The 13,423-nt window shown below is 35.4% G+C and overlaps 1 protein-coding gene across 1 annotated transcript in view; it reads left to right on the plus strand.

Annotated features, from left to right (window-relative positions):
• Nucleotides 1-6,604: 6,604 nt before the first annotated feature.
• Nucleotides 6,605-13,423, plus strand: part of LOC132564937 (metal transporter CNNM4-like) — an 83,874-nt gene continuing 77,055 nt past the window's right edge. The window contains exons 1-2 of the mRNA XM_060229550.1: nt 6,605-6,722; nt 7,125-7,240. Of these exons, the coding sequence (XP_060085533.1) occupies nt 6,605-6,722; nt 7,125-7,240 (234 nt within the window). The remainder of the gene's footprint in view (nt 6,723-7,124; nt 7,241-13,423) is intronic.

Consider the following 13,423-nt stretch of genomic DNA (forward strand, 5'->3'; position numbering starts at 1 on the left):
AGAATCCAAACTTGAATTCAATAACCCAAGCACAAACCATAAACAATGGAAATATTTAGACGGAGATTAATGAAAATACAAGAAAAATAAGACTAGATGTTTCAGAAGAGTAAGCGTCTTAAGCTTCATCGACGACATCCGCTATGAAAACTGTGGTTAATCCAAGTAAGTTATGTCACAGTCCCAAATGAGAACAAAGAATACAACAATGGAAAGTTACTTATAAAAATACACAAATCACATATGTCGTGTATTCAGAAATTGTTTTAATTGAAATCCAATGCATTATACTTATGATGATTTGCAATTATAAGAATATTATTATAAAAGCAGTTAAATGACGCATCACTCTTATTCAAGTACCAGTAAACCATTTGTCTATGACACTTCAGTGGCCGTATTGGTATGACGAGTAAGTTCCTGGGTTACCAGACAATAGGAATCGCATATAAGTACGTTTAAAACAGCTGACATGCTACTTTGTAAGTCAGCTATAATTCAGAGTCTGGTCCTACATAAACTTACCACAAACCTTATTGTTGGGGACCAATAAACTGTATGTATTTCATTATTGGTGCGTGCATCACCAAACCTAGAGTGTTTCTATGTTACAGTATTTGAAATCAGAAGTTTCTATACAAACAGTGCTCTTATCGATCCAGACAACCCGTTACATTCAAAACGTTACTGACCCGCTCTCTCCTACCAAATCCAATATGTCTGCTCTGTCATCCTTAAAACAGGAAAATAGTAGATTCTAAATGTTCTTTGAGGGTATAAAAGTGTAGCAACGTCTGTGTCCAGCTGCACTCAATACTAGTTATAAAACCAGTGGATAGTTTAAACCTATGTATGAAATAGTAATAACGAGACAAGGATCAGAAAGGTGATAGTTAATGCCAATTTCCACCTCGTCTTTTATCAGACGCTGATAAAGGATGCCTTTCTTTGTATATATGTATATAGGAAATATGTCATGAATTAAATCAAGCAGGGAAAATGACAAAATTTGACGAGAAAATCCACAGTTGTAAGATAACGTCAATTCTTCCAGCAAAATCTATATCTATGTCCTGAACATATTGATTCTTGTACAGAGAAACCAGACTTATCTTTGGCAATGTCATTTTACCTATAGTCTGGCTTACATATCAGGTCAATAAAGAATAACAACGCTAATATCAATGTCTTGTTGTAACGTTGACGTGCTTTTATTAAATTTGTTCGATTTCTCAGGTTGCCTATTGACTGCGTTGAAAGAAAAGATCTAACCAAGGACCGTACATTTGAAGATAAAAGTGACCGAACATGTATATCGATGTCCCAATCTGAAGATATTTTACTCGTAACATTACAAACATCTCTCAAATTAACAAGAAGTATTCGCTGTAACGAAAAACTAACACATACTTTATATACATACCATATTTAAGTTGTATTTTTGCTCGGGACAGAAAGACAAAAGTATCCAGCCGTTGGCGAGCCACTTTTGTCTCTCTTCACCCTCGCTGAAATACAGTTATATTTTAAAACACTGAGTATGTATTCTCTATATAATGCTCCGTAGAGAGTGTGGAGCTATATGTCCCGTGGAACTCTTAGATGCCTAGCAGTCTAGTCAGACGGACTCGAGACAATGGTTCATCTCTGCCTTATGTAATTATAGTAATCCCCGTACAATATTTAATTGTTTTTGTAACCAGTGACTCCTCTCATATGATAACACACTCTGAGATTAGTAGAACTTCAGTATTTCTAACACGACCAATATGTCGCCTTTATATGTTTCTAAATAAAGCCAGGAGTCCTATATACTTCTTAAAATAGTAGCATCCATATATTTCTTCGTAACTTAAGAAAGTAGGGTTTTCTTTTGGAGACAATCAGTCGTTATGACCCACCATCCAATTGTATCAGATGATTGGTATATTGGGGGGAAAATCGTCGCCAAAGAAGTAAGCAGTTTGTTATTCACAATCAGAAATACACAGATAACTAATGCCTTTGAAACGTAACAATCGGACAAGACAAAAATTATCTTCTCTATGTAAATCTTAATCTCAAAGTATTTAGTATAAAAAAGAGAATGAGTGAAATAAAAGAAGAAGAAAAACCATAACACACTTCGAGACCTTTCTGTCCCCTTCGGCTTCGTCGGGCTGAATCTTTTATCAAACATAAATATCTAACTTTTATAATAAAAATAACTGAGGAGAATGCTGTGGATGTGTACTGTACATAAACAAGTACACTAAGTGGTAAATTCGTCACCATGGTAATGTACTATGTACAATAGTCAGACAGACATGACGTCAATGTTCCCTTGCTATATGTCGTAAAGCAAGACATCGTCAGCATTACTAAGAAATAAATCACGTCCATTGAAGCCTGCCTTAGACATCATTCGTACCACTTAAGACAAACCACAGTGATATATCATTTCTAAAAGTATTGCTGTGTCTTGTATACAGAACCCCGATCTTAAAGAAAAGGTCAAGACTTTCTATTCAATCAAGTGTTTGTTTGCCAAAATTGACAGGAAGACAGAAAACTAAAAGACATACGTGATGGTGTCAGATTTAGTTATCATTGATGGACAAGTCTGAATCCCGAACGGTCGATGTGGCCGAAAACATATCTATATTAGGCAGCAGAACTGGTCAGTTACGTGTTAATTCAATGATAATGTTAGAGGTAATTTGTCCCTTTTTGCGTCCTAGGAATTCATCTATCTATAAGTCACGAGAACAGCTGACATTCCCGCAGTGATAGCTGATAGGGTTCTTTGTCAACGAAACTTTTCATTTTACGATACAGTGATATACGCAATAAAGTAATATACGGTTTGTATTGACGAGTTAACAACAATGTACAACATTGTACCTCCAGCATCGTATTAACATTATAGTGTATGATATACACGTACCAAAATGTTTATTGAACCATATATAACCCTGAATACGTTATTACCAAAGTTCTCACGGCAATTAACCTAGGTAAGGAAACTCAGCTATTCTCCGATAAATTACATGCTATTGTCGACATGTTAATCATTTTGCGGTCTATAACTAAGCAATGTTAAATTCTGATTGTGACTCCATGGAATAACACTAAAAGTTGTAATTTATGGTTTTAGATCTCTGAGAGTGCTCAAGTCTCGGATGATGTTATTGCAGTGAAGTAAAACGTCACCAGGACATTCGTTAACGCTAACGGAGCCATTGACATCCTTAATACTTTAAACCTCTTTGGTATGATGACCATGGGGAATCTAACAGCAAGGCAAACAGTGTACCTACTAATGGACAACAGTGTTTAGGTCATTTTGTAAAGCACTGGCTGTGGTCAGTGATGACCGTTGTCCGTTGACCTGTCTTTCGAGAGTAAAAGTATAACCTGGAATGAAACTGTACGCATCGCATAAATATGGGTTTGTTTTACGGTAGGGAATCAGAACAATTACACATGTTAACTTGATCTTAAACACGCAATGTTTATCAAATAAAACGTTTGTTAATGGCGAAGCCAAGATCATTATATAAAGATATAGAAATCCTACACCCGAGAAGAATTGAGGAGGTCACAAAGTCTATGAACGTAATAGCTATTTCCTATTTCACGATCTGTCCGGTTATTTAGCTTTTATCAAAGGCAGTGACCTTTTGTTCTTTTTAATGATTTTGTTTGTTATATTTTACGACAACATAATGAGCCATTTTCTAACATAACAAAATGGTGTCCTGTTGCAGTGTATATCCTGGAAAATAACACGCTATTTGCTTGTATCATGTGCCATATACCAAACGGTAGAACATTACAGCAATGATATGCCATTACTCATGACGTCATCTTTTTTGTATTTGTTTTATAATTGAGTTTGTTATGTTTTACTCATTCATCCGATGTCGAACCAGCTCGAGGCGGTACGGAAAGTACAAAATTTATGTAAAAATTCATACAATGATGGCAAAACAATTAGGCGTTCAAAATTTAATTTTACAAACAAGAGACTAACAATTTTAGCAAAAGTACAATGAAAATTAAATAATCACAATAAAACTTGGATCTTTCTAAAGCTGTGGTTACAAAAGGACATGTGGAACAAAAACAGAAAGCAACAGTTCGTGTACAATAATTACGAATATGTCTCAAAGTCAGAAACATAAGAATCAAAAACGACACCTCTGGGGTTCATCTCAACTCTGCCATTTTTCATACCTGTAGAACATAAAGTCCCACTAATTAAAAATGTCTTTTTTTACCATAAGTGACCAAATTCCAATGCAGTCACTTCGGCAATGGATGTAAAGATGAACCGCTCTGAAATCTACAGTTAATCTGAAGACAGGTTCAAGCCTCGTTCTAAACACAAGCTGGCGACACTAGGATTTCGATGACAAGTAATTAAACAAAAATGCTTCAAACTGTTTATCCAATTAAACTACATCATTGGCAAATCCCAACTGTTATTTGATTGTGTTTGTTGATACAAAGAGCCTCAAACATCGAAGTGTTACCTTAGTATCCGGATTAATCTTAGATATCGTTTAGCCAGACGTTGAGTACACTTCGCTTAATTTAACTGACGTTTATGCCGTATTTAACGAGAAGCCAACAGCTGTACAAAAGAAACAGATGAATATCACCTGTACTTTATAGGATTTGCCTAGTGGTTTATCCTTCAGCAATTTGCTATAGAATTAGTTGAAACTCATATTGAAACAGCGCCTTCAGAAGAAGTCAGCAATAGTGTTTAGATTCCCATTAGCAAATAAAAAGGCCAAATATCCTCCTTCATGGATAGCAGAGTCGAACTTTTTTGGTAAATCTAGAACGAAAAATCCCTTTGATACATTTAGATATTGGATAATCGAAAAACAATCGATTACATGTGAAAGGTGGGGGTCAACATATATGGGAATTTAACATTAGCATCGGCCCCCACTTGGAATTTCATAATATGATAACTATAAACAGATATGGGTATCAGAAGCTTAAATACGGAAAAGTTGGTCTCGGAATTGATGAAATGGGAGCTCCTTGACTAACACTTTGGTGGGTGTTAAAGTAATTGTTATGTAATTCCTTCTAGTGCATTATCATGAGGCAATTCCAATAAAATTATTTCATAAATGTGTGCACATTGTACCAACCAACATTTTGATACCACATATCACACTATTTCAGAAGAAACGTTTCTTTTATGTTAAAAAATGCAGCCAAAATACATATAAAAAGCCATTACCTTTGAGAAAAGTACTGTTTGGACACTTCAATTTTCATACTTCCGAAACCAGTCTATTTTTCATACTTGCTTAACAGCTGGCCACAGATGATATCTTTCAAATGGAGGATTCTTGGGAAAAATGAAAACCGGTAAATTTGTCATTTTTCACATTTGCTTAAAAAACAAAGAAACACTGACCTTTTTCATTTTCGTTAAATAGTGACAGCTTAATAACCAAAAGTCTGTAGGTCTTGCTATTTGCCAAGGTGGTTGTTCATGTCAATTTGGATCAGTTTGGTTAACATTGCTGAACTTGACCTCTATTCAAGGTCAAACAAATGAAATTTGTTAAAATAAAGACATTTTTTATGCAAGTTTCGCAATTTGAAGATTTAGTTAGCAGCTTTATAAAAATCTTTTGATAAAGGTCAATAAAGTGACCTAATTAGATAGACTATGTACAGTAATAGGAACAGGTTTTGCCTTTCTCAGTTTCAATCCATAATTTGTGGCACTTTGAGAAGCTAATAGAACAGTTGCAGCACATTACATTGCGTTTTAGTATAGCAGAACTGCTCAAGTGATTGCTTGTTTGAACTTGAGTGTTACATGAACTAGGTTTGTTTGATCTTGATGCTGAACATGGCCAAAGAAATACAAAATACACGCAACATGTGCAAACATTCAATACCCGCTTGACAGACACAGTAGTGATCTTTGACAGGGTCATCCTGATAATTTCTGTCAAACGCAATCCAGACATTGTGTTTTGACTGTGACTTGTGCCTTGAATGGATTTGGGCTCGGAGAAGATTTTCATCATCCTAATAGACCCAAACTTCAAAGTCTCCAGCAGGAGTCAGATGTTCAACAATATATCTTGGTGCTTCTTTCAACTGGTATGATCCGCAGGCTACTGATGCTAAATATTCCATATCCAGTACTGGAAACTCTATTGAACAGACATCAAGTTTCACACAGTTGGCCTTGTTGCGCCTGGAAAGGTCAGGTTCATCTGCCACCCTTGAGGCCAAGGTATTTGGCAGAGCCAAACGGGATTGCATTCGCTCAGCAAGGCGATGGTCCCTCAAGTCCTGGTGTGGACACATAAATTGGTCCATGTACAGCATTCAAGGAAGAAGTAGCTACTTTTACCAGTTCCTCTATGACACTAAGGAAGTAGTTTGAGCTGAGTTGTTCTCTGAACAGTTTCCACTGTTTCAGTCGACCATGGTAGCTCTCCACAACCCATCTTGACTTAGTACACTGGCGGTCCTCGTTAGCAGTAAGTGTATCATGCTGTGTCTGACCTGACATAACCATCTGGAAAGACAATGCTCCTGAATTTAACATAGTTGCGCTTCTTTTGCCCACAGTATGAGGATATTTAAAGGGGCTGATCAGCACTTTTTGGACATAAATATAGATACCATCAAGGATTACAGTTACTTTGTCCCCGTAGAAACATCTTGTAAAGCACTTAGCGTCCTCGCGGGTAATGTGTCTTTGACCAAGGAAACGGGGCACAATGGTCTGGCTCAAGGCTTTTAAGACACCATGAAATGTGTGAGACACGTACAGTTGTTTTTGTCAGACCACACAACACACCAAGTTGAGACCATGAAATATTGGTCTTCAAATTAACCCAGAAAAGAAACAAAGTAGAGGAACATGATCCTGTATTGATGTGTGAGGAGCGAATGCTATGGATTTGCTGCATTTGGTCAAATGTGTAACCAGTCCATGCTTTGAATTCTATATTTCTGAGATGGTCTACATATATGCCTGTGCTGGTTGGAGAACCAGCAGAAAGGAAATGGCTTAGTTCAAGAAGATCATTGATAACCTGATTAGCACTTTCTTGAAGATAAAGAGCTAACAGTTCCTTTGTTTGCAGATCTAGTGGCAAAGAAGGATTCAGAAAGTCACAAATTACATGGTCATTACAAACACAAGCATCAGGGGGACACCATAGAAAATGGAAAAATATCAAGTTTGTCCTGGCACGCTGGGGTATAGTGCAGAGATTAGTGGTAGTTGGTTTGATGACATGAAATCAGTGTCAGCATCGTCTGCATTATTCGTCAGGTCATCTGGAGTGCTAATACCAGAAAGTTCATACAATTAAGACTGCAATGGCCTTTGCTTGAGGTACCGCTTGTAGCACTTTCCACATAACTCGGCAGTCAGCAGCTGGTGCAGCCAGTTATACTGGGGTAAATATACATGTCTTACTTGAGTTTGGGCTTCTTGAGATAAATCTTTCAACCTGGTTTTGCAACCACGACCTGTGCACACGTCTGACATGATTGTTAGTAAACTTGATGGGAGATTTGCAGTAATTTGAATTCTATACAGAATTTCTGACATAAGTGTAACTTTGTTTATATAATTGTCTATAGATACTTAGCAAAAATGGTATGAATACTTTATAGTAATACCTTTATATGTTTCAGGAAATTAACATACTTACACTTGACAGGTGTCAGACAAGGTTATCATTTCTGGCCTCATTTTTTAATTATTAATTAGAATATCTAACTAATTTATATCCATTATTGTTATGTTTAATTATAAAAGAAGAAAATTGGAATGACGATAACATGTTATCTGTAATACTAATTATTTAATAATTGTTAAGTTTTTATAATACAAACTAAACTGTCAGTTGTTCTTTAGAGGATAGATTTCTAGTGCAGAAAACACCATGTTAATTTATACCTACTGGATTTAATTTTAAACAAATACAAAATACTTCATGTACTTTGGTACTACACAAAACTGGAAAATATAGCAGTATTAGGCAAAAAATCAACGAAAATTAAATCTTAATGAATATGGCAAATTATGCAATAAGCATGTTTAAATTGCTAAAAATACATTTTACCGATTTTGAAATCACTTAAGATTTATTCAATTGTCGTATCATGACATTGTGGGTGTCGTCGATCAAAGCAAGAAACCCTTAATCTTTCGGAACACATGGTCTTATTCTCCTTGTATTTTTTCAGGAATGATTGAGTACATCTTTCTTTTGTTCATGTTTTGCCCTAGTTTTATTGAATATGAGTTTGTATTATAAATGTGTTGGTATTTTCTACATGTTTAGTGCTCTTATGGAAAGTGTACGCCTCCATTCACCAGATAGAAACTTGCGGTATTCAATTTATCGAAAATATTACATAGACCTATCTAGATCGATTAACAAACATTAGATCGACCTTGATTGAGCTACATTATATTTCCTTGTCGTTATCTAGACAATTCTGAAACTCAAAACTGGAGCCGTTTAATTGATGGTATATTTCAAAAGAATCTGCATCATGTCTGCCAAAGATCTCATGCGGAGATAAAAGTGGGACCAAAACGGCGCAAAGGAGAACGAACGGAAGGACACGCAGACAAGGGTGATTCTATTATAAACTATAACATACCAACTGAATGCGCTCTTTATACTGTCCATTGCTTCTCAAATAAACACAGATCTGATTGTATTTAATAATCCATGATATATTTAATTACATGTGAATAAAACAAACAAATCACTAGAATATACGCTCGTATCTAATGATTTATTGTTGATACAACGATAAAATATTTACCATTTATTTTTTGTTCTTGTTTGAATATGTATCCTGAAAGCTTCTACTAATGTACAAATACACAAAATCACATACATTTCATGATAATGGAAAACACTGTCTGGGTTAACTTGCAATTTTTCATAATTCATCGGACAATATCTGCACCGGAAATGAGATTTGTGAGATACTACTTTCGGTATTGACGATGTGACAGTTCGACCGTATCAATAAACTTATCATTACAATATCATCTGTGTATTGTGTTTGCTTCCGTTTAGTCACTACCATATCGCTTGTTTATTGATAATTTCTTTTAAGGCAACATAAGCATCTACACACTGGATTTTCTTATGATATTTTGAAGTGAATTTAGAATATTTTAAAAAAATCAATCGTTTTGTTTTTTGTTTTCGTTTTCACTTTTTCACGCATTAATGGCCGTCATATGCCCACATTTATGGAAAGTCCTACCTTATTAGAGTAATAACTTTGTGCTATCGTATCCAATATCTCATGGGCACTTTTATCACATCAACTGCCCAACAATTTTAAAAATAGTGCTTGTTTGGGCCATGTTGAAATCAATTTATTAATTTAGGTATCATATTTATATACTCGTAACGGAAAGCGAGAATAATATTGGTAGTATGTGCAATATGTTTAGAAAGTTGTATATATGTAGTATTAATCTGACCTCATCTTTAAACAATAAACCGAAATATCCGATCGATATCTTTATTGTTTCGAATGTAACGTAGACAATTGTTTATGATACTCTATTAGAAAACAAAACCGGAAACTCTAGGTTGTTTGTCGTGATAAGTATAAGACAGGCTTTAGAACACATTAACTACTAATTGAAGTAATATAAACATGCTCTTCAATTTACAAAGTCTAGTACACTTCCAGTATGTATAGCTTTATATACAAACCAAGCATGTCTTCAGAACCGCTCAAGGATCACGAATAAAAACATGTCTGTGTGTACAGCAAAGATTATATCTTCTCCTTTACGTTACATTATAATCATTTACGAAAAGTGTAGTGTTTATGTGCAGGGTATCAAATCATTTGCTGTTTCATTTACAACCAATTGCTTTTGGTGATTGCATTTTACAAAATCAATTCCACGCAGACATTTAGTCGTTAATATCTCTGGCAGAAATATACTAACGTCATGAAACAAACGCATACAGCAGAATAAATAGGTCCAGAGCTGTAACATGAGCAATCGTATTGTGCATTAGAAATATACCCTACACTTATTATATTTTAAAGGAAGGATGATGAACTATCATTTGTAGTCGCCTCAGCGATATCTAGCGTCTTCCAAAGAGAAAATCATTGAAATGTAATATGTATTAATGTTCCGTAAATTTACCGCTTCTGGTAAACAATGTATTCCCGTTACAGGATAATGACGAGTGCAATGACTCTGTACAGTGCACGGAGACTTCACGAGGATCCCATGTGGACCCAACGAGACCTACCAGATGCCCGGATTGAACTTTTCATAGATCAATGCTATTGTCTGAATCCGTATCACAAGAAAAATGTTAGCACGCGCGCTTCATTGTTGTCAGATTTATTTTCGTACAGCACTGGTAACTGTTAATGAGGAAAATTTAATTAGTGGACAGTTTTCTACTGCTTCTAATTAAAGCATTTTGCTGCTAAATATCCTGTTTAACACACAAGATTATTGTCCTGCACATACTGGGCAGAGTGATTAGGAAAAAGGGAAAAAAATCCATTGATCAATCAATCGATTTAGGCTGTTGTTGTGTAAGACTCCTGCCGTTCGCGAAGGCTTTTAACCATGTCTTTCACAAGAATCTATAATCAGCTGTCAGGTGTTGTCCAGTGTCTGTGAGTTATGTTTTTGAACGTGTTTGCCACTCAGTGTCTTTTGTCTTAAGTATACGTAGAATTGACCGCTGGGAAGAATTGGTTACTACTGTGTTACGTTATCAAAAGGAAGGATTGAAGTTGTACACAAAACTTGATAACATATAAGCAAGACGGTCGAATATTGTAATTACCCACTATAACCAGATGTAGTGCGATGATTCACGAATATCAAAGTGTAACTGCTGAAATATACGCCAATGTTACATGTATATTTGCTTTCATCATCTTCTGTCGTTGTACATATATATACATACATATATAAACAATATCGTGAAATCATAAAAAAATACTGACATAACTACACACACATATATATATATACTGCCAGGTAACTACACACACATATATATATACTGCCAGGTAACTACATATCTATATATATATATATATATATATATACTGCCAGGTAACTACACATATACATACTGCCTGGTAACTACATATATATATATACTGCCAGGTAACTACACACACATATATATATACTGCTAGGTAACTACATACACACATATATATATATACATACTGCCAGGTAACTACATACATATATATATATACATACTGCCAGGTAACTACACATATATGAATATATACTCCCAGGTAACTACACACCAAACATATATATATACTGCCATGTAACTACATATATATATATACTGCCAGGTAACTACACACACATATATACATACTGCCAGGTAACTACACATATATATACTGCCAGGTAACTACAAACACACATATATATATACTGCTATGTAAATAAATATATATATATACTGCCAGGTAACTACACACACACATATATATACTGCCAGGTAACTACACATATATATACATACTGCCAGGTAACTACACATATATAAATATACTGCCAGGTAACTACACATATATAGTATCATGATGTGTAGGGGTATACTTATATTGCGAACGTGGTCGAAATTTAGATGTCTGATTTTCAAGGCAATCTGTGTATAGTTAATGTTTGATATCATCAACTTCACGGTGGAGTTCTTGTTCTGTTTTAGCAAAATGGTCACCGGTGGAAGTTTCTAAATGGTTGTTTTGGATGAAATTTGGTACATAGATGTTGTCTGATACGACAAACACAGCGATGATTTTCTATTTCTCATTTGTAGGAAATTGCTATCTTAAAGAGGCGACTGATGTGGTGGAATTGAAAACAATTTCCGGTTTTTATCAGTTTTAGTATAAATTTTTATTTAACCCTATGTAAATCAATTACGACGCGAAGGTGTTGTGGTGACATATGCGACTGTCCACGTTACAATTATTGCTTGCTGAAGCAGCTTTTTCAATGTTTGTCTCTGTCTCCTTCATGTATACCATTTTATGAACAAATTATCCAAAATAGACTTCACCAGTAAAAATGAAAGTAGAGTAAAAAAAAAAAACGCGCAAGAAGAAACAGATAAGGATTTCAGGTATTTGAAAACCTACAGAAATCATGGGTAATTACAGTCAAGGTTATCTACGTACAGATACTTAATCTCCAATTTTATAGAGGTCACTATTACTCGATTAACAGTCAACTAAATTAAGATACACAGGAGAAAAAGCATCAGATTTTGCAGAATTGTCCACATTAGTCGCCTCTTGTCATGCGTGATGATATAATCTCTAACAACGTGTAATGATAAACTGTATAATTATTATTTTCCCTCAGATGAACGGTCGCATGTACACAAGGAAATGCATATTACTTCGATCTTACTATAAAATCCAAAAACAGTCTGAAGTCATTGTCTGTAGATTACTAACGGACGAGGTCAATCGGAAAGCAATCAAGGTTTTTATGAGATTTGAGACACACAAGATCGATGGAGACTCGGTGTGTAAGCATTCACAGTGAGTAGAACTAATGACAGGGGAGATATTAGTGTTGCTGATAACGAAAAAGACATTTGTATTCTTATTCTTAATAAACTAATGTTTTCATAAACAATAAAAGTGATGAGTGATTTTTCATCTTTATCATTGGACGAAAATTTGATGTGACCACGTGCGCACTGGGATTTCTGGTTGATCTAGCAAACTAGCTTCCTCTCCTTTGGTCATGATTCCGTTACAAGTGATAAGACCTATCTTACGGACAGCCCTGGAGTTGTAAATGTGACGTATTTGTCACAGCGAACTTCCTATGAACAGCCTAGGAGTTGTAAATGTGACGTCATTACCACATCGAACTTCTTATGAACAGCCTGGGAGTTGTAAATGTGACGTATATGTCACAGCAAACTTCCCGTGAACAGCCTAGCAGTTGTAAATGTGACGTCATTACCACATCGAACTTCTTATGAACAGCCTAGCAGTTGTAAATGTGACGTCATTACCACATCGAACTTCCTATGAACATCCTAGGAGTTGTTTATGTGACATCAGTGTCACATCGAACTTTGGATTAACAGAATAATGGAAGTTTTGCATCCGACACAATTGTAGAAGAATTAATTTGTTTGTTTTCTTAGAAATAACATGTAAACAAAACAGCGCCTGACTGACAGGTAATTTTCAGCACATTCACGTGATGGCGTGTCGTCAGAGAAGTACATCAGTTATGTTATTCCGGGCGGTATTCGGGCATTTTCTGCTTTCAAACCCAATCCACTAACACTAACGTTCCTTTATTGCCTTAAGCGTTGTATTCATTTGAGACTGGTTAGAATACTCCCTCCTCATATCT

Source organism: Ylistrum balloti, unplaced genomic scaffold (genome assembly GCF_031769215.1).
Source record: "Ylistrum balloti isolate Yb309-2 unplaced genomic scaffold, AGI_CSIRO_Ybal_v1 Utg369684, whole genome shotgun sequence".
Lineage (NCBI taxonomy): Eukaryota > Metazoa > Mollusca > Bivalvia > Pectinida > Pectinidae > Ylistrum > Ylistrum balloti.